Source organism: Nuphar pumila, chromosome 8 (assembly GCF_984573655.1).
Source record: "Nuphar pumila chromosome 8, dmNupPumi1.hap1.1, whole genome shotgun sequence".
In the NCBI taxonomy this organism is placed as follows: Eukaryota; Viridiplantae; Streptophyta; class Magnoliopsida; order Nymphaeales; family Nymphaeaceae; genus Nuphar; species Nuphar pumila.
Genome location: NC_143256.1, coordinates 117,576,369 through 117,595,236, shown reverse-complemented (window position 1 = coordinate 117,595,236; position 18,868 = coordinate 117,576,369). Strand labels below are relative to the sequence as shown.

The 18,868-nt window shown below is 40.1% G+C and overlaps 1 protein-coding gene across 1 annotated transcript in view; it reads left to right on the top strand.

Moving 5' to 3' along the window:
• The window catches only part of TOP6B (topoisomerase 6 subunit B), a 67,235-nt gene that overhangs the window by 3,251 nt on the left and 45,116 nt on the right, over positions 1-18,868 (top strand). The window contains exons 5-7 of the mRNA XM_090016478.1: positions 15,397-15,534; positions 16,529-16,580; positions 17,817-17,881. Of these exons, the coding sequence (XP_089872604.1) occupies positions 15,397-15,534; positions 16,529-16,580; positions 17,817-17,881 (255 nt within the window). The remainder of the gene's footprint in view (positions 1-15,396; positions 15,535-16,528; positions 16,581-17,816; positions 17,882-18,868) is intronic.

The following is an 18,868-nucleotide window of genomic DNA, read 5'->3' as shown; positions in this document are numbered from 1 at the left end:
CAAAAATATCCATTTGTAGGGTGAAAAAACTAAAAAAAATGATTTTTTTATATTTTTTATTTAAAAAAATATATAAAAAAGGTTGCATCACAGTGCATAGTGCACAGTCACAGACTGTGACTGTGCTGTGTCTTTGCAATTTTTTTTAAAATATATATATATATATATATATATATATATATATATATAGCCGAGTCCCCGTGTCCAAAAATTTTAAAATCGCGCCGCACCCGCACCCGCACCCATGTGACATAGCTTCACATACATACATTCATTATATATATATAAACTCCCTAGTGAAAAATTCTAGATTTTGTTTTCTTTTGCACATTGGACTCTCCATATGTGATCTACATCTTTTGTTTAGTAGAAAATGGCCCCTGGATCATTTTTTTGGTGTGTAAGTCAGATTTTTGGGGGTTGAGAAATCAACAGCCTACAATGTACCAAATTTTCAACGCTCAAAAAATTATATTTTCACGTTGAGAAATATGATCAGGGGTAGATTCCTACCACTTTGACCCAGAGTTGCTAGTCGGGGAAGCGGGAACGGGAAGTGATTCAGGAAGCGGGAAGCTAGGCACTTCCAAAATTTTAAGAAGCGGAAAGCGCGGGATGACTTAGAAGCGAACCGGGAATAATCTCAGAAGCGAACTGAAAGCGACCTAGGAAGTGAGGGGGAAGCACGCTTCCCAATCCTTTTTGGCGCTTCCCAGCACATTTTGGAAGCGCCATGTTTTGCGCTTCCGAAACGGGCTTCGGGGAAGCATGCTTCCCCATGTACTATGGTGCTTCTGATAACCCTGTTGAACACATCCATGGGTCAGATTTGGTAAAAACAACCTTCCGTTATGAATTTCAGCTAGGGGTTTGGAACTGATGCAGAGCAGGCGGTACCCGTACCAGTACCATGTGACCCTGGCACGGCCAGGAAACCCAACCCACCAGTTGGAATGGACGATCGGACCCAGCAGCAGGATCCGACCCCAGGTGAGTTGACTCGATGCAGGAAGATAACACGCACCTACTCCAGAAAAGGGAAGACCCGACTCAGCCCCGATCCAGTCCCGAATTGAAGCCTTCTCGGGTCCGGGTCCGGGTCCGGACCCGGATCCAGTGACCATCTTTAAAAGCACGACCTAGGGCTGCGTGAGGCAGTTTTTGAAGAATAGCTACAGCGTCTTCTTTTTTTTTTCTTTTCTGCGCAGCATTACTTCCTTTTCCCTGCCATTTTTTTCTTTCTCTCATTACTGTTCGCTGTTTCCCATTTTCTTTCAATTTATTTATCAGCAGCTTGTCATTGATATTGGTATCTAATAAAATAAGCCCAGCATCACCATCTGGGTGAGTTCTTCATTGTTTAAAGCCTGTGCTACATATGACTGTACCCAGTCGTGCCCTTCCAGCCTCCATCAAGCCCACACAAGGGTTGGGCATCGCCTCCCAGCAGCTGCATCTTCGCTGCCTTTGTAGCAGCCTGTTGAGGGCTGCATCAACTTGGTATCAGAGCAAGGCATCCTCCGTCAGCAGCCGCATGGCTCAAGAGACGAGGGACGACCTGGCACGCGGCAAGGAACGGGAAGAAGTCATTACCGAGGACCCAATGATGCACATGATGGAGATGATGACAAAGATGCAGGAGAATATGCTATGCCTGAATCGAGAGATGGCTGGAATCACAAAGAGGATGGATGGGATTGACTGTCGACTCGTTGCCATCGAATCGACCCCAGGATCGAACCCAGCGACAACCCATCCAGTGGATACCACCGTGGGCGACGCTGGTATCCTCACTGCTGCCATGAACGACCCAGCCCAAGTGGGTCCTCAACCTGCTGTAACTCAGGAGGGTTTTGGAGAAGGCCTGCACCGGACTGTCTGCCGAGAGGTGCGTCAGCAAGGTACGCCCCCCCTGAACTCTGCTGCGACTCCGATGCAGCCGACCCTGGGGCCTTTTGGAGATCCTCCCCTCACTGGCGCAAATCCGCAGGCCTGGCATCGACCCACGCACCTGGGAATGCAGGCTGGACCTGGCCTGCAGGACCCGGGTTTAACGCCAACTCAAGCAGTGGGTGTGCCAGCGTCAGCCCGTGCAGGGAGGGGTCTGTCAACCCTCCCGGCATCCGCGCGCGGGGTTGTGGTTGCTGGCAGCTCGAAGGCTAAAGGGACCGATCCCCTGTGGTCCGGACCTGAACCCTCAGGAATCGGTCAGGAGATTATGTTATTCGGGTCCGGACCCGATTACCGAGGACCACCCTTTGGGTTCTCAGGAGCGGGTCCGGGTCTGGCAGCCCCATACCCGGCCTACCCAGTTGGGTTTGGTTCGCAGTTCGCTCCGAATCCGACCCAACTCGTGATGTTTGAACCCCAACATGGATCCCATACCGACCCGAACTTGTATCGGACCCGGACGGAACTCCAGCTTGATCTTGAGCCGGGTCAAAACCAGACCCATACTCATATGGACCATGGATCGAGTTCGAACAAAACCTTTTATCCCCACAACTCGATCCCCGATCCGACCTACCCGAATCTGGGTCCGACGAGTAGTTTAGGATTAGGCCCGATCCATATCCAGTCGGGCGAACCATCCCAGTCCTACCCCAACCCAACTAGATACCCGAACTCTAAACAACCCAATAACCCCTTCCCGATCCAAAACCCAATACCTCGCCCGACCTTACACCCTTATACTAACCCAAACCCTTACTACCCTTTTCCTACCCACCTAGAGCCAGAGGCCCAACCCAACCCCCCACCTTTAGTAGGACACCCTTACATACCAGTACCACAGCGACAGCCACAGGCGGCGCCCGCTCGCGGGCAAACCCGGCCGCGACAATTTCAGCAGGGAGCGGCGCGACCTGAGCGTCGACCACCCCTCGGTGGAGTCCGTCAGCACCAGCATCCAGGCGAGCAGTACCACATCGAGGACGATGAAGCAGCATGGGACGACGACGCGTTCTGGAGCGAGTATCCCGCAGGAATGGTGGAGGCTCGACAACAGAGAGCAACAGAGCATCCCTCCACTTATGGGGTGAAACTGGACCTTCCGGAGTTTGCAGGACGGTTCGATGCAGAGCAGTTCTTCGATTGGTCTTATGCCGTGCAGTTTTTCTTTGACTACCACACCGTAGCAGAGCACCGTCGTGTCTCTTTAGCGTTCACTCGGTTGAGAGGATTAGCACAGACATGGTGGGTGGAGCTGCAACGATTAAGGGAGCGACAGGGGCTAGGACGCGTACAGTCGTGGGAGGAGATGCAAAGACTGATGCAATCAAAATTCGTGCCTTCGGATCACGTTGAGCGAGCCTACAAGGAGTATCTAACCCTGCGTCAGGGCACTCGTACTGTGGCGGAGTACACTGCCGAGTTCCATCGTCTTTCTCTACGGGTGCAGATCGAGGAAACTGCCCGCCAACAGGTCACGAGGTACATCTCTGGTCTCCGTCCTGTTATTTCTGACGACTTTAGTTGTATCACGGTTGAGACATTAGATCAGGCCAACAGTTATGCCATGAACGTCGAGGAAAAGTTGAAACGGAGGCAGGAATATAGGACCTCCCGTAGTGAACAGTCCAGTCGACCCAAGTCGAGTTTTCCAACCAGGGGAGCGAGCTCCCCTAGGAAGGCGGACTCAAAGTCTACCCCTAGAGCAGAATTTAGCAAACCTAATCCGTCCGGACCCGCATTCAATACCCGGTCTAAAACCAAACCTAGTGAGTCTACCATCCGTTGTTTTAGGTGTCAGGAGCTAGGGCATGTCGCGTCTAGGTGCCCCACTGTGGGCAAAAACACCCATCTCGTCGAAGGTATTGTGGAGTCAGCATCCGAGAGTGAGAGTGAGTCCTTGGTCGAGGATGAGGATGAAAGGGAAGTCGTAGAGTTCGACGGCAATGTCGACAATCTATTATCCATCCGTCATGTCTTGACCGCACCCTGTGAGTCGACCCCCGCCGAATGGCTACGGAACAACATCTTTAGAACCCGATGCAACTGTGAGGGTCACGCATGTGATGTTATTATCGACACTGGCGCTTGTGAAAACATGGTGTCCGAGAGTGTTGTGTCTTCCTTGAATCTGAGAACCGAGAAACTGTCTCACCCCTACAAGATGTCATGGTTCAAAAAGGGAAACGAGGTTCTCATCACCCAGCGTTGTTTAGTCCGATTCTCCATGGGGGAGCACTACCACGACGAGGTGTGGTGTGATGTAGCCCCTATGAGTGCGTGTCACATCTTGGGACGTCCTTGGCAGTTTGATCGCAAAACCATTCATGATGGCCGTAGGAACACGTACTCATTCATCTTTAAGGGTCATAAGATAATCCTTCTCCCCATCAAGGAGACGGGGTTTCCCACGGTAAATAAGCCTGAGCGAGTTCCCCGACTGGCCGGACTATCCTACCGGTCTTTCTTAAACCAATGTCAGGAGGATGGTTATTGTTATGCTGGGGTGGCTAAACCCTTAGTGAATACGTCGTTACCAGTTCCTACGGACATCAAACCCCTTATTGAAGAGTTTAGCGACATTATGCCGGATGACCTTCCAGATGGTCTTCCTTCCATGCGTATCGTGCAACATGCTATTGATTTTGTGCCAGGGTCGAGTCTTCCCAATCTCCCCGTGTATCGTATGAACCCCTCCGAGCATGCCGAGTTGTTAAGGCAGGTCCAGGAGTTACTGCAAAAGGGCTTTATTCGTGAAAGTGTGAGCCCTTGCGCGGTACCCGCCTTGCTCACCCCTAAGAAAGATGGGTCCATGCGCATGTGTGTGGATAGTCGAGCCATAAACCGCATAACTGTCAAATACCGTTTTCCCATCCCTCGTTTGGATGATATGTTGGCTGGTGCTTCCATTTTCTCCAAAATCGATTTAAAAAGTGGGTACCACCAGATTCGTATCCGAGAGGGGGATGAGTGGAAGACGATATTCAAGACACGTGATGGGTTGTATGAGTGGTTAGTCATGCCGTTTGGGCTATCCAATGCCCCAAGTACTTTCATGAATATGATGACCCAAGTGCTATGCCCTTGTATAGGGAAGTTTGTCGTGGTATATTTCGATGATATTTTGATTTATAGTTCATCTTTGTCTGACCATTTGAGTCACCTGCGTCAGGTCTTAGAAATTTTAAGGAGAGAAAAATTGTATGTCAATGCGAAGAAGTGTGAGTTCATGACGTCCAGTGTCGTTTTCCTAGGCTTTATTGTGTCATCTGATGGAGTTAAGGCAGACCCCGCGAAGGTTCGTGCGATTGTCGATTGGCCTGTCCCAAAGACTATTGGAGAGATCCGTAGTTTTCACGGATTGGCCACTTTTTACCGACGTTTCGTGAGAAATTTCAGCACCCTCATGGCCCCCATCACGGAGTGCCTCAAGGGTACTAGTATTCAGTGGACGCCTGCTGCGGAAAAAGCCTTTTCTATCATCAAAGAGAAAATGACCAGTGCCCCTGTCTTAGCCCTTCCTGATTTTAGTGCAGTCTTTGAGGTTGAGTGCGACGCCTCCAAGGTGGGAATTGGCGCAGTCTTGAGTCAGAATCGCAGACCTGTTGCTTTCTTTAGTGAGAAGCTGAAGCATGCCAGGTGTCAGTATTCCACGTATGATGTTGAGTTTTATGCCGTTGTACAAGCCCTTCGTTATTGGAGACATTATCTCATTTATAAGGAATTTGTCTTGTACACGGACCATGAGGCATTGAAGTATCTGAATAGTCAAAAGAAGTTGAGTGCTCGTCATGCTAAGTGGGTCAGCTTCTTGCAAGAGTACACCTTTTTAATTCGCCATTAATCTGGTACCCTCAACAAGGTGACTGACGCTCTTAGCAGGAAGAACAGCCTCCTGATGACTATGTCAGTGCAGGTCGTTGGGTTCGAACAGTGCAAAGAATTATATCCCACGGACCCAGATTTTCAACAAGTCTGGGAGGGGTGCATCTCTTCAGATCGCACCCTCGACCCCCGTTTTAGTATTCATAATGGTTACCTCTTCCGTGGGAACAAATTATGTATGCCTGATTTCTCCCTTAGGCTTCAGTTGATTTCTGAATTACATGAAGGAGGGTTAGCAGGGCATTTCGGGTATGATAAGATGTTCGCTCTGTTAGATGAACGATACTTTTGGCCTAAGATGCGCAAAGATGTTGTCAAGTTCATCCAAGGGTGTCATGTGTGTGAAGTGTCCAAGGGTCATCGTCAGAACAATGGTCTGTATACTCCGTTACCCATTCCTGAACGGCCGTGGGAGCACGTATCCATGGATTTTATCGTGGGCCTCCCAAGAACGCCACGTCGTTTTGATTCAATTTTAGTCGTTGTTGATCGGTTCTCCAAAATGGCTATTTTTGTCCTGTGTAAGCGAACCACCGATGCATCTTTAGTAGCGTCCTATTATTTCAAGGATGTCGCTCGCTTCCATGGTCTACCCCACACAATCACTTCTGATCGTGACACGCGTTTTATGAGCCATTTTTGGAAATCGTTATGGGCTTTATTGAAGACCAAGCTTCAGTTCAGTAGTGCGTACCACCCGCAAACCGATGGCCAAACCGAAGTCGTGAACCGCACCTTAGGAAACTTGTTAAGGAGCCTAGTAGGGGAAAATGTTAAAACCTGGGATCTAGTCTTGCCTCAAGCCGAGTTTGCGTATAATAGTTCCATCAATCGGTCCACAGGCAAGTCTCCTTTTCAAGTGGTTTATGGTCGGTCGCCCACTCATGTCGTCGATCTAGCTCCAGTGTCCAGTCTCCCTGACCCCGCCCCAGACGCCTTTGATGCCGTTGAATACATGCGTGATATACATAGGCAAGTCCGGGCCAAACTCATCGAGAGTTACGAAGCGTACAAAGCCTTCGTTGACCAAGGTCGTCGCGACATTCAGTTTCAAGTCGGTCAGCTTGTTTGGGTCTACCTGCGTCCTGAGCGTTTTCCCGTGGGCACTTATAATAAACTGAGTCCTAAGAAATATGGTCCCTTTCAGGTCCTACGACGTTTATGTTCGAATGCCTACCTCATAGAACTGCCTCCCGATTGGAACATTTCCCCGATTTTCAATGTGTCTAATCTATATGCTTACTGTGGAGACAACAAGTCGTCGGAGCCGACTTCTTCTCAACCAGGGGAGAATGATGCAGAGCAGGCGGTACCCGTACCAGTACCATGTGACCCTGGCATGGCCAGGGAACCCGACCCACCAGTTGGAATGGACGATCGGACCCAGCAGCAGGATCCGACCCCAGGTGAGTTGACTCAATGCAGGAAGATAACACGCACCTACTCCAGAAAAGGGAAGACCCGATCCAGTCCCGAATTGAAGCCTTCTCGGGTCCGGGTCCGGGTCCGGACCCGGATCCAGTGACCATCTTTAAAAGCACGACCTAGGGCTGCGTGAGGCAGTTTTTGAAGAATAGCTACAGCATCTTTTTTTTTTTTTTTTTCTGAGCAGCATTACTTCCTTTTCCCTGCCATTTTTTTCTTTCTCTCATTACTGTTCGCTGTTTCCCATTTTCTTTCAATTTATTTATCAGCAGCTTGTCATTGATATTGGTATCTAATAAAATAAGCCCAGCATCACCATCTGGGTGAGTTCTTCATTGTTTAAAGCCTGTGCTACATACGACTGTACCCAGTCGTGTCCTTCCAGCCTCCATCAAGCCCACGCAAGGGTTGGGCATCGCCTCCAGCAGCTGCATCTTCGCTGCCTTTGTAGCAGCCTGTTGAGGGCTGCATCAGGAACCCACATGGATAGCAAATATTTTCCATCCATATATATATATATACATACATACATATATATGGTAGAAAATCCATGCAAATGCAAGAGAGAGAGAGAGAAGCCAATAAATAAATAAATAAATAAATAAATACAACACAGATAAACATTTGTTGCTAGGTTATACCAATGAATAATTAATGGAAAGAAGATAGAAAGATATGAAAAAAGTAAGTTCTAAGAAGGTGAGAGTTAACTTTTATTGGGATGCGGACGGTTTGGCTCGTATTCTCATATTCTTTTGACTTTTTTTATCGGTGAGTGCGGGTGGTTTCACTCCCTAGATCGAATTGCTTCGCTTTGCTCCGTTGTTCATTATAAGAAATAAGAAAGTTCTATAAGAATATGTAGCTTGGAAGCAACCAATTTCAATAACGCCCTAGCACAAAGCTTTGCTAGTGCTTTGTACCTCGACATAACACATGTCATAGTTAGGGGTACTCCTTTTTTTATCCTACATCACTTCCTTGCTTCGAAGAATCCAGTTGTAGGCCTCCTAGCAGAAGTTGTAGGCTACATAGAAAAAGCGAAAATACTCGTCCTAGGCTAAATCTACTCCAAGGTCTAATATTGAAATCATTTCAGAGGTTTTCCTTGACTTTGTCTGTGTAAAAAAAACTCGAAATAGCTCAACTTTTTTAGAACAAGTCCAAGTCAAATAGCGAGATTTGAGAGAAGTAGGAGAGGGTAGGGGTGCATATTCAACTATTCTCTTATTTGGCTTGGGCTATTTCTTATCGAAAAGCAAAGGGATGCGTGCCCCATTGATAGAGGCGATTTGAGTCATCAATGAAATCCCAGGAAAGGATCCGACCTAACCTCTTTGACCGGAAACTAGGACCCTTTTTCCCCTTTTATACATGTTGACCATAGTCAACGAAAAAAAAAACTAAAACCGACCTAGGCTTATGCCTAGGCGGTCCCCATCTAGGTGGTGCCTAGGTGAGGTAGGCAGTGCCTAGGCATAAATATAGGGCACCACAACCCAAACCTTATCGCCCAAGCGGTGGGGCTGCGCCTAGGCACCGCCTTTGACAACTAAGATCTAAATCTTCTTCTAAATTCTTTTTGTAATTTTGTCCAAGAAAAGTATATTAAAACTTGGCATAAAAGATTTAGACATCCAAGCTTCTCAAAGATGTATCTTCTTCCTTTTGGGGAAAAATTTTATAATGAAAAAGATTTAATTTGCAAAGTTGTATATTTAGAAAGATAAAATACATCTCTTTTCTTAATAGAACTTTTGTCTCCAAGATACCTTTTAAATTCGTGCATTCAGATGTTTGGAGACCTTCTGTCATATCAAAAGGCGGATACTCATATTATATTATTTTTATCGATGATTTCACTAGATATATGTGGATCTATTTCCTTAACTTCAAATACGATGTGTTCTCTTTCTTTAAAAAAAATCATATGATTGTCAAAAATCAATTTCATAGCAACATTTCTATTTTTAGATCCGATTCGGGTGGTGAATACCTATCAAATGAGTTTCAAAATTGTTTAGAAAAAAATGGGATTTGTCACAAAAAATCATATCCTAGAACTCTTCAAAAAAATGGATTAGCCGAAAAAAACATAAGCATATTATAGAAACCATTAGGACACTACTTAATTCTAAAGATATTCCAAAAAGTTTTTGGGCTGAGGTCACTTTAACATCAACATATTTGATAAATAGAATGACCTCATCATCCTTAAAAAATGTATCTCCTTATAAAAAATTATTTGAAAGAACACCTGATTTCAGTGATCGCAAATTTTTTATTGCAAGTGTTTTGTACTCTTACATAAAAGAGATAAATTGTCCCCAAAATCCATTGAAGGCATACTTATGGGTTATGAAGAAAACCAAAAAGGATATAAATGTTTTGACCTTAAGAGTAACAAACTATATGTGATGCAGTGGGGATGTCGACTTCCTCATGCCTTGACGATCCTTGCTGGTGGCGATGAAGGCCCGGCTCTTAGATGCAGCCTTCACGGGTTTGATGGCTGTTGTGAAAGGCACGACTCACACAGTCGTGCACAAAACCAATGGAATAGCAAGGCCCACGAAGCTCTGCGTTTGACGTTGGCTGATGAAGGCACAATCTTCACGATAGTGTGTTATGCAGGAGGAAAAAATAACACCCACCGTAAAGGATGGGTCTGTATTTTATTTCAATCAAAAAAATCTCAATAAGCAATGCAACACTGTAGATCAAAGTAACTAACAATGAAAACAAGGAATAATGAAAAGGAAAGGACACGACTGAAAAGAACTACTCAGAAAATGAAGAGCGGTTATGTTTTTTTTTTCAATAATCCTCTTTCGTAAAACCCTAGGAGAGGGTTTTAAATAGTCAGCTGGCGGATCCGGGTCTCGGGTCCAGTCATGGACCCGAGACAAGATCCAGGTCTTCTTCTTGATGGATCTGGATCCGGGTCACGGGTCTTGGGGTATGGTCTGGGTCCATCCTGCCCTGCATCAATATGTTTCTACAGATGTAACCTTTTTTGAAAAATGAAAATGGTTTTAAGAAAACCAAGGAAAACAACAAAGTAGATTATGCTTTTCTGTTTGACCTCTTGCCACAAGAAGAGTTGTTTTCTTGTGATGATTCTTTGAATGATAACGATGATAATACCTTGAATGATAATGAAAATAGTGATAATAATGTGCATTCAAATGATGAGAATATAGAATCACTTATAAAAAATGATGATATTGTTGATAAACCCATACAAATATATACCCGATGTGAGCAAAGAAATCCTCTAAATCCTTTTTAAAAATATTCACAAAATTCGTCTTTAGAAGAAACCTCACTTACAAGATCCAATTGTATCTCAAACCCACCAAGTAGGTTTGTATCTTATGACACATTTACACCAAATTATAGATCATGTCTAATAGCTTTACATTCGTGTCATGAACCATCACATTATAATGAAGCCAAAAATCTTTCACAATGAGTTGAAGCATTAAATATAGAACTTAAAGCCCTTGAAAAGGCTAAAACATGAGAAATAACTTCATTACCTATAAAAAAGAAATCTATAGGATGTAAATGGGTTTTTAAAGTTAAAAACAAGAGTGATTATACTTTAGAAAAATATAAAGCTAGGTTAGTAGCCAAAGGGTACTCTCAAGGATATGAAATTGACTATGAAGAAACTTTTGCCCTACTAGCTAGAATGACTAATGTTAGGACACTCATAGTTGTTTTATCTATTAAAAAATGGCTCATATACCAACTAGATGTTAAAAATGTTTTTCTAAATGGTGAATTAAATGAGGAAGTTTATATGGATCCTCCGTCGGGGTTTTGTATTGAAAAGGTAAAATCATTAAACTTAAAATTTTTTGTATGGTCTTAAACAAACTTTTAAAGCTTGGCATAATAAATTTAGTAATGTAATAACTCATCTCGGTTTTCATTCTTGCTATACTGACTCTGCTCTTTTTATCAAAAGTACAGGTTCTAAAGTTGTAATTCTTCTACTTTATGTAGATATGATAATCACCGGAAGTGATAATTAGTGAGTTAGTGATATTAAGAATATTTTAAAAGAAAATTTTGGTATGTCTGACTTAGGCTTTTTAAGATATTTCTTAGGCTTAGAAGTTGCACTCTCCTAGATGGTACATTATTTCTCAAATAAAACTTGTTGATATTTGCACTAAGTTTGGCATTTTAGATGACCAGAAGATAGAAACTCTTGAAGTGATTAATGCTAAATTAAGGCGGGAAGATGATACTCTGCTCAAAGATCATACACCTTACCGCCAACTTGTTGGGCCTCTCAATTGTTTATCACTTGGTCAGATATAACTCATGCAGTTCACTCTGTTAGTCAGTTTCAACATGCTTCGACCACTATGCACATGAGTGTTGTATTAAGAATTGTCAGATATGTCAAGTATATTATAACTAAAGGAGTTTTTTTATCCTCATCTTCGTCATTAGATTTACATGCATATACTGATGCTGATTTAGGAGAAAATCCCAATGATAGAATCTCAACTACTGGTTTTTGTGCATTTTTAGATGATTCTTTGATTTCGTGAAAATGCAAGAAGCAACAAAAAGTATCTCTATCTTCAACAAAAGTTGAATATCGTGTAATGACTACGATAACTATGAAGCTTGTATGGCTAAGAGGTCCTCTTAGAGATATGAGAATAATAATCTTAAAACCTTTGAAGATGTGCTGTGATAATAAGTATACAATTTATATTGCAAGCAACTACACCTTTCATGAGTAAACCGAACACATTGAGATGTGTTGTCATTATGTTCGTGATGAATATCTGAGAGGAACAATTGAGTTACTGATCATGCATAAATTCTGCATTTTATACATATATTTCTATGCATGATCCATCGAAAAAATGAATTAAAAACCCATTCTTGTCAACGTTTTTGAGAAACTACTTTAAAATTTAAAATAAGGGAAAAACACACATGTCAAACCCTCTTCTTCGTGTTTTCAATATTTCAGTAGTTTTAGGAATTTTTCTAATTAGTGTCCTGATTAGTTTAGAAGTAATTAATTCTGAAATACATTTTTAGGAGTGTGTTTTTATAATTTTTGAAAATTAATTGGGTTTTTTAGAAAAATCAAATTTTAACCTAGAGTTTTAGTATAAATACAATTTTTGAGAAAGAGGGGGGCGTCCTCCCTTTGGAAAAAACGCAAGTGCTCTTCTCTTCCTCTCCTCTTCGTTTCTTCCCTCTTTGTTTCGTTCGATCATCGATTTTCCCTCTTCTCTTCCCTTCTTCAATTTCGATTTCATCTTTCTTCGAACCCTTGCTTTCGCCGGTGTCTTCTTGCCCTATCATCAGAGTACACGTCCAACCACGAGAGTGACCGTTTCTTCTTCTCAACCCTTCCATCGGAAGCGAGCCGCAAAGTTTGTTTCTTCTCCCCTATTTCTTTACTTGTTTTTGCACGTAGTTAGATTTAAATATTTTTAGCATAGATTAAACGCGATTTTTTATTGCATATAGCCTAAATCTGATTGTCGTTTTTAGCATAGGATAAAATAAATTAGATTTATTTTTTTAGCATACGCTGCTTCCGTTAATCTGCGCGTTTTATCTTGGACCAGCGTCAATCATGCATTCTAGCGTGATTGCCATTGGCTGTTCACGGCTTGCATATTTAGCGTAGTGGCTGCGTAGCATAGTTAATATTAATTAGTGTTTAAAATTTTACATTATGTTCAATAGTTATTTAATCTGCTTGCTTTAGATTTTTTTTTTGTCGTGATATTTAGTTAGATTAATTTCCGTTGAACTTTTGATTTGGAAGTTGAAATAATGACTTAGCATCCAACGTCAATCATGCAACACGCTGATTGATGCTGATTTGCATGCTTGAGTCGAGTTTTTTTTATTGTTTTACTTAATCTGTTTTAGAAATAGATTTTTAGTTGGGTTCACGTTTTTCGTTACTTAGTATAAATGTTTTCAGAATTAGATTAAGTAGAGTGTTAGCGCTTCATGCCGATTGACGCAAATCATGCACCAGCGTGATTGATGTCAATACATGAATTACTTCTTTGGTTCAACAATATTTTATTTTTGTCTACTTAAAATTTGTCCTAGTTCATTAGTTCAATACGTGTTGCTGAACTAACCTCTTTCTTGTAATTCGTGCGGTTCAAAACTTTTTTTTACACTGCAATTACAATAGCTCATAAATTAGTTTATGTTTTCCATTAGTTAATTTTCTATCTCAGCATTAGGCTCTTTAGTTAAAATTAGTTTCATTTATTTCATAATAGTTAGACTTAATTCGATTGTTAATGTTAAATTAGTTTTAGATTTAACATCTCTCTTGTCTTAGTTGTTTTTTTCTTTAATTAATTCGGTCATAGCCTAATTCACCTTTTCCTTCATTAGCTGTGTTTCTTTTTTTAACATTAGTTTCTTTGTTAAAAATAGTTTAATTAATTAATTAGTTAGACTAGATTTCCTTATATTTCATGTTTTTAATCATTTAATTAAAAAATCTATCTAGCTTATCTAACGTGTTTCTTGAATTAAGTTAGTTAGTTTGTTTCATAGTTGTTACTTAGTTTGTTACATGTTAGTTTAGTTTTTACACTTTAAGTTGTTACACGTTTGTTAGAATTTGTTAGATTCTTGTTTCTTGTTTTGGATTTGACTAACATTAGTTTTAGGGATAGTTTTTCTTTTGTTATTTTGTTTTTGTGCTTTTTGTGTTGCAGGGAAGCAATGCATATCAAGGGACTAGAGCTCAAGCAACAGAAGACCCTTTTTATTTATTCTTTTTCTTTTCTTTTAGTTTTAGGGTTATTTAATTCAAGTCATTTGGTAATAAGGCCTCTAATTATTCATTCCATTACTTAATTTTATTTAATTTTTAAGGCAATAAAGATTGCATTTCTGTGGAATACAAAGCTTTTCGCTCCGTTCCCTGAATTCTACCTGGATCTCACCATAGTGTGAGCCAGTTTTTATTATTTGGTGTATGGTTTTCACAAAATGTTTTATCATTTTCACAAAATGTTTTATAAAAAATACATATTTAAAAATCTATTTCATAAAACTTACACCGGTTACCGTATGTTACATCAGAATATTAGCTGGCTGATTTTTTTACCAAGGCTTTTCCTGTTCCTAGGTTTATTTTTCTCCTTAACAAACTTTCGGTTACTTCGCCGTAAGTTTGAGAGAGAGTGTTAAAATATATGTATGCGTGTATATATATACGTATGTATATATACATATATTCATATATATTTATTTTTGCCTTGTAATAGTTAAGTGCCCTATAGGGACATTTCTTTCTTTTCACATGTATATAAATATTGTTTATTAAAACAATACTTTTTCTTTTCTTATTTTTTCCTTTTTTTATTTTTTCATGTAATTAAGGGAGACCAATGGGGGCTCTATGGTCTTTTCAGACCATAGAGTTGTTGGGACTCCCAACAACTCTTTGGGAACTCCCAAGGGTCTCCCTTTTTTTTTCTTGTTTTTGTTGTGTATAAATAGGGGTGTTCACCTCCTATTATTCTTATGCTTTTCCAAGCATATATTCAATAAAGAATATATTTTTTAGTTGTTACCCTTTGTTGGCTCTTTGTATTGTCCCATAGTGGACTTGTGTTATTTTGTGCTTATTGTGCATTTGTGCCCTTGTCCACTATTGGACTTGTATGTGCTTTTGCACTTTGTTCCAACAATTCCGCATACTTTGTTATAAATACGTACAAAAGTACCTTACTTGAATTTGAACGAGTTGCACAAACATTTCTGAAATAAAAGCAAATATTAGATAATATTGTGCATCATTTATCAACTTGTGATCTTCTCTTTCCAGCATCTGATTTCTAAATGCATATGGAGGTATCATTATGTTCTTTAGATTCAAATCTTGTTATGTGATCTTATCTGAGTTGATTCAGAATATTATGAATGGGGAATGCTGTTTTTTGGATTAAACTAGGACTAAACCTGCTCCTTTTTTGGGTCCAACCTGGTTACAGCCATAAACTTGGTTTATGGTTTACTTGCATATAAATGCCTCTTAGATCACTTGTGAGTCTGTGACATTGGCCTTCTTTTCTGCTTCTCATTTGTGCTTGCATTTTCTTGTAGAAACGTCTTGCCAAGGAAGCTCATGATCAAGAAGTTCGAGCGAGGAATATTTCCCTTGGGAAAAAGTTGAAAGAGGCACCAGCTTTAAAGAATATTAAGGGAAGGGGTGAGGCTTCATTCTTTAGGGTGGCTTGCAAGGTATAGGTTTCTTAACCTTGTCAAATTTTTTGATTAAAACATAAAAAGGAAAAGCTGTATTTATAATTTGCCCTAATTATGGTTTGATTCTTTCTATTGGTCTTTTGTAAAGGAAGTCACCTGCTACAAAGTACAAAGAGATAGTTAATAAAATGTGTGTGTGTGGGTGCATGTGTGTGTGCATGCAACATAACAGAGGTTTTCAATTTGGTGATCCTTTGTGCAACCTCTATGAAGCTTAAACTGCCTGTTTCTTCCAGCATCATGACTACCTATGCTTATAAACTGAAGGTGATGTTTTCCCAGTGAACTTCTTGGCCAATTATGTTTTTTATTAGCATGAGATTCCTTATAAAGCATGTGGAATGATTTGCTATCTGCATCATATTATCCTCTTTCGATCAGCTAATTTCCAACAACTTGTTTGGTTCTTTTTTTTTTCTCTTTTTTGTGGGTGAGCAATTACCAAAGAAGGGAGTAAGCCACATGTCATTCTTGTATGTTCTCTGTTTTGTATTGTTTGGTTATACATGAATATTTTTAACCAAAAAATGTAAGGTTTTTACTTCTGAGATTGATGTAGAGCATTGAAGCACCTCAAAAATATCGGGCTCTTCTATCAATAGTCAATAATGGATGTAAAAATTATCATATCAGGAATACATGTCAGATGATTTATCTATCAGTCGTTCTTCACATGTTTGTCGTTTAATATAACATCCCTTGATTATGTGGTCCTGCTATGTAATGTTTTCCCTTTGTTTTGCGGTCCTGGCCTTCCTGTTGTATTCTACTTGACATTTCTTGTTATTTGATTTTGTTCTAAAACATTTTGAATTATGCTTTTAGAAGCAGAAAGATGTTTACTACTACCATTAATTATTATGTAAGTGCTATCATTCATATTGTTTCTGGGGATTAGAATGGGACAGTTACTAACAAAAAGAAAATTTGGAGAAATTTCTATAGCTTATGTCTTGTATGCTTTGTGCAGGATAATGGAAAAGGAATGCCTCATGAGGATATCCCAAATATGTTTGGACGAGGTTTGTTGCAATAGAAATATCATTGAAATCTCTCACAGTAAACTGAAGATTTAACTTATGAGTCTCATGACTAACAATGATAGAAGAAGTAAAGACGTAGATGAAGATTGAAAAATTAAAACCTGGAGCAAATGAACCCACTAATGGTATCAACACGTAATATACAGTATAACCACATGTTTCATTTAAGTTATATAAGTCTGCAAATTTAAATATACCAATTGGATTACTGGCTCTTGTAAAAACTTCAATTAGCAGTTATAACTATTAACTTATAAGTTTCTTTATCTTGTATTTTTTGGTACACAAGCCGAAAGATGGATTCTGTTGAGATTCCGACCCAAAATTTGTTGACTCATTAGTATGCCTCTTTCTAACCTGCTATTACGTCTGCTCAAGCAACAAAATCATGTGGTAAATAATTTTGAAACAAGTACAATTTTATGAGATCAAGTTTTTGGTAGACAGTGCTAAATCTTAAGTCAGCTTCGTGGGGAGAGTTTGAGTTCTTGTATCAAGTATGGTTCCACGACTCTCCTAAGAATAAAAGGAAATTGAACAGCCAACAGTAAGGGTAAATCTAAGAAAAGAAAGTGGAGAAACTTTGAAATCTTGGCTTGAAAAATTATGTATTTGGATAAAAGGAAATTGAACAGCCAACAGTAAGGGTAAATCTAAGAAAATAAAGTGGAGAAACTCTGAAGTCTTTGCTTGAAAAGTTATGTATTTGGATAATCATTTGAAATGGATAAATGAACTCCAGAACATTAATATGAATACCTAGGAAGCTTCATAATTAAAGTTTGATGGATGTGAACACACAATATATCTCACATACATCCAGAAAATGGTTTGGCTATTTCAGTCTTTACTTATTTCTTTAATTTTTTTGGGTGCAAAACCCTTCTGGATTGTGAATAGGACTCTTGAAATTTGTGAGTGGTTGGATTATAGACAAAAGCAAAAGAACAATAACGGTTACAAATAATAGATATTTTCCATCTCTAGAGGTCCTCTGAGGGACAAGACATGCACCTACTTGAGGGTCAAGTATGCACCTCAACATGATAATTTAGCTGAGAATTCCCTGGGGATGTGTACCTCATGCCCTGTGGCATTGCCTGATGAGACTGGGTTTTAGTTTAGTTGGCATGAGATTGTTGCTTGAAGAAGAGCTGTTTTATTGCTATGTTTTGATACATGTAGTCTGTAACTGCTGCACATTTTCCCATGCAGTTCTATCTGGGACAAAATATGGCCTGAAACAAACTAGAGGAAAGTTCGGACTTGGGGCAAAGATGGTAAGTCTTCGTTTGTTCTTTCATTTTGTGTTTAAGTTTCTGAGAACTGCTTGTTAATGGTTGTACTCCAAGACAAGCATGGTCTAGAACCTTGGTGATGCATTGATTTAGACTTGCTCGATTCTGTCACAGTAAGAATAAGCTTTCTTTATTATTTTCTTTGATCCTACATTGTTTATCATTCAAGCAAGTGCCAAATGGCTGATAGATTTATTTTCATATTTTGTGCTTCTTTGGTTCTTCATCAGATGTGCAATGAAAGTCATTTAATTTATGAACCTTGAATCATGTTGATTGCAATACAATTAAAAACCCCTTGTCTCCATTATTTTTTATTATTATAATGAAAACCATTCAATTTATGAACCTCGAATCATGTTGATTGCAATATAATTACAAAACTTCCAATTTTCTTTCCAACATTAATGAACTTTTTTGTCCCTCATTATTGTTCGAGTTCAGGACCTTTGGCATCTGCTTTAATTTTCCTTCTATAAATATGTCAGTTGGAATATTAAGGCTTATGGTCCATCGCATTGAGCTTGTTTCTTGTGGGGTCTAATATAATACTCATTTCTATTGATCATTTTCATGCTTGTGTTGTGATCTGGCTTCATCTTTGACACATTCTATTCCTCAGCTCTTCTTCACTTAATCTTAATATCACCTTTATAGGTTTAACTCTTTCTGTTCTTCTTTACCTTCGTCCTTAATAATATCATGTCTGTACCTTTCTGCGCTTTCCAGTCCTTGTGTTCTATTTTGCTAAAGTATGTACTTTAACAATATATTAGTGGTACTGATTATACTTTGTAATATTTACCGTCTTTATGCTAAGATATGCACCACAACATTCTACTGATCTGATAGGTATCTTTTTCTACTCATGGAATTTGGTTTTTCTATTCCTTTCCCTAGAAATATTCTTCTCTTATATTGTATTTAGATAATATATATCTTAAGTAACTGACCTAGATATGAGTGAAT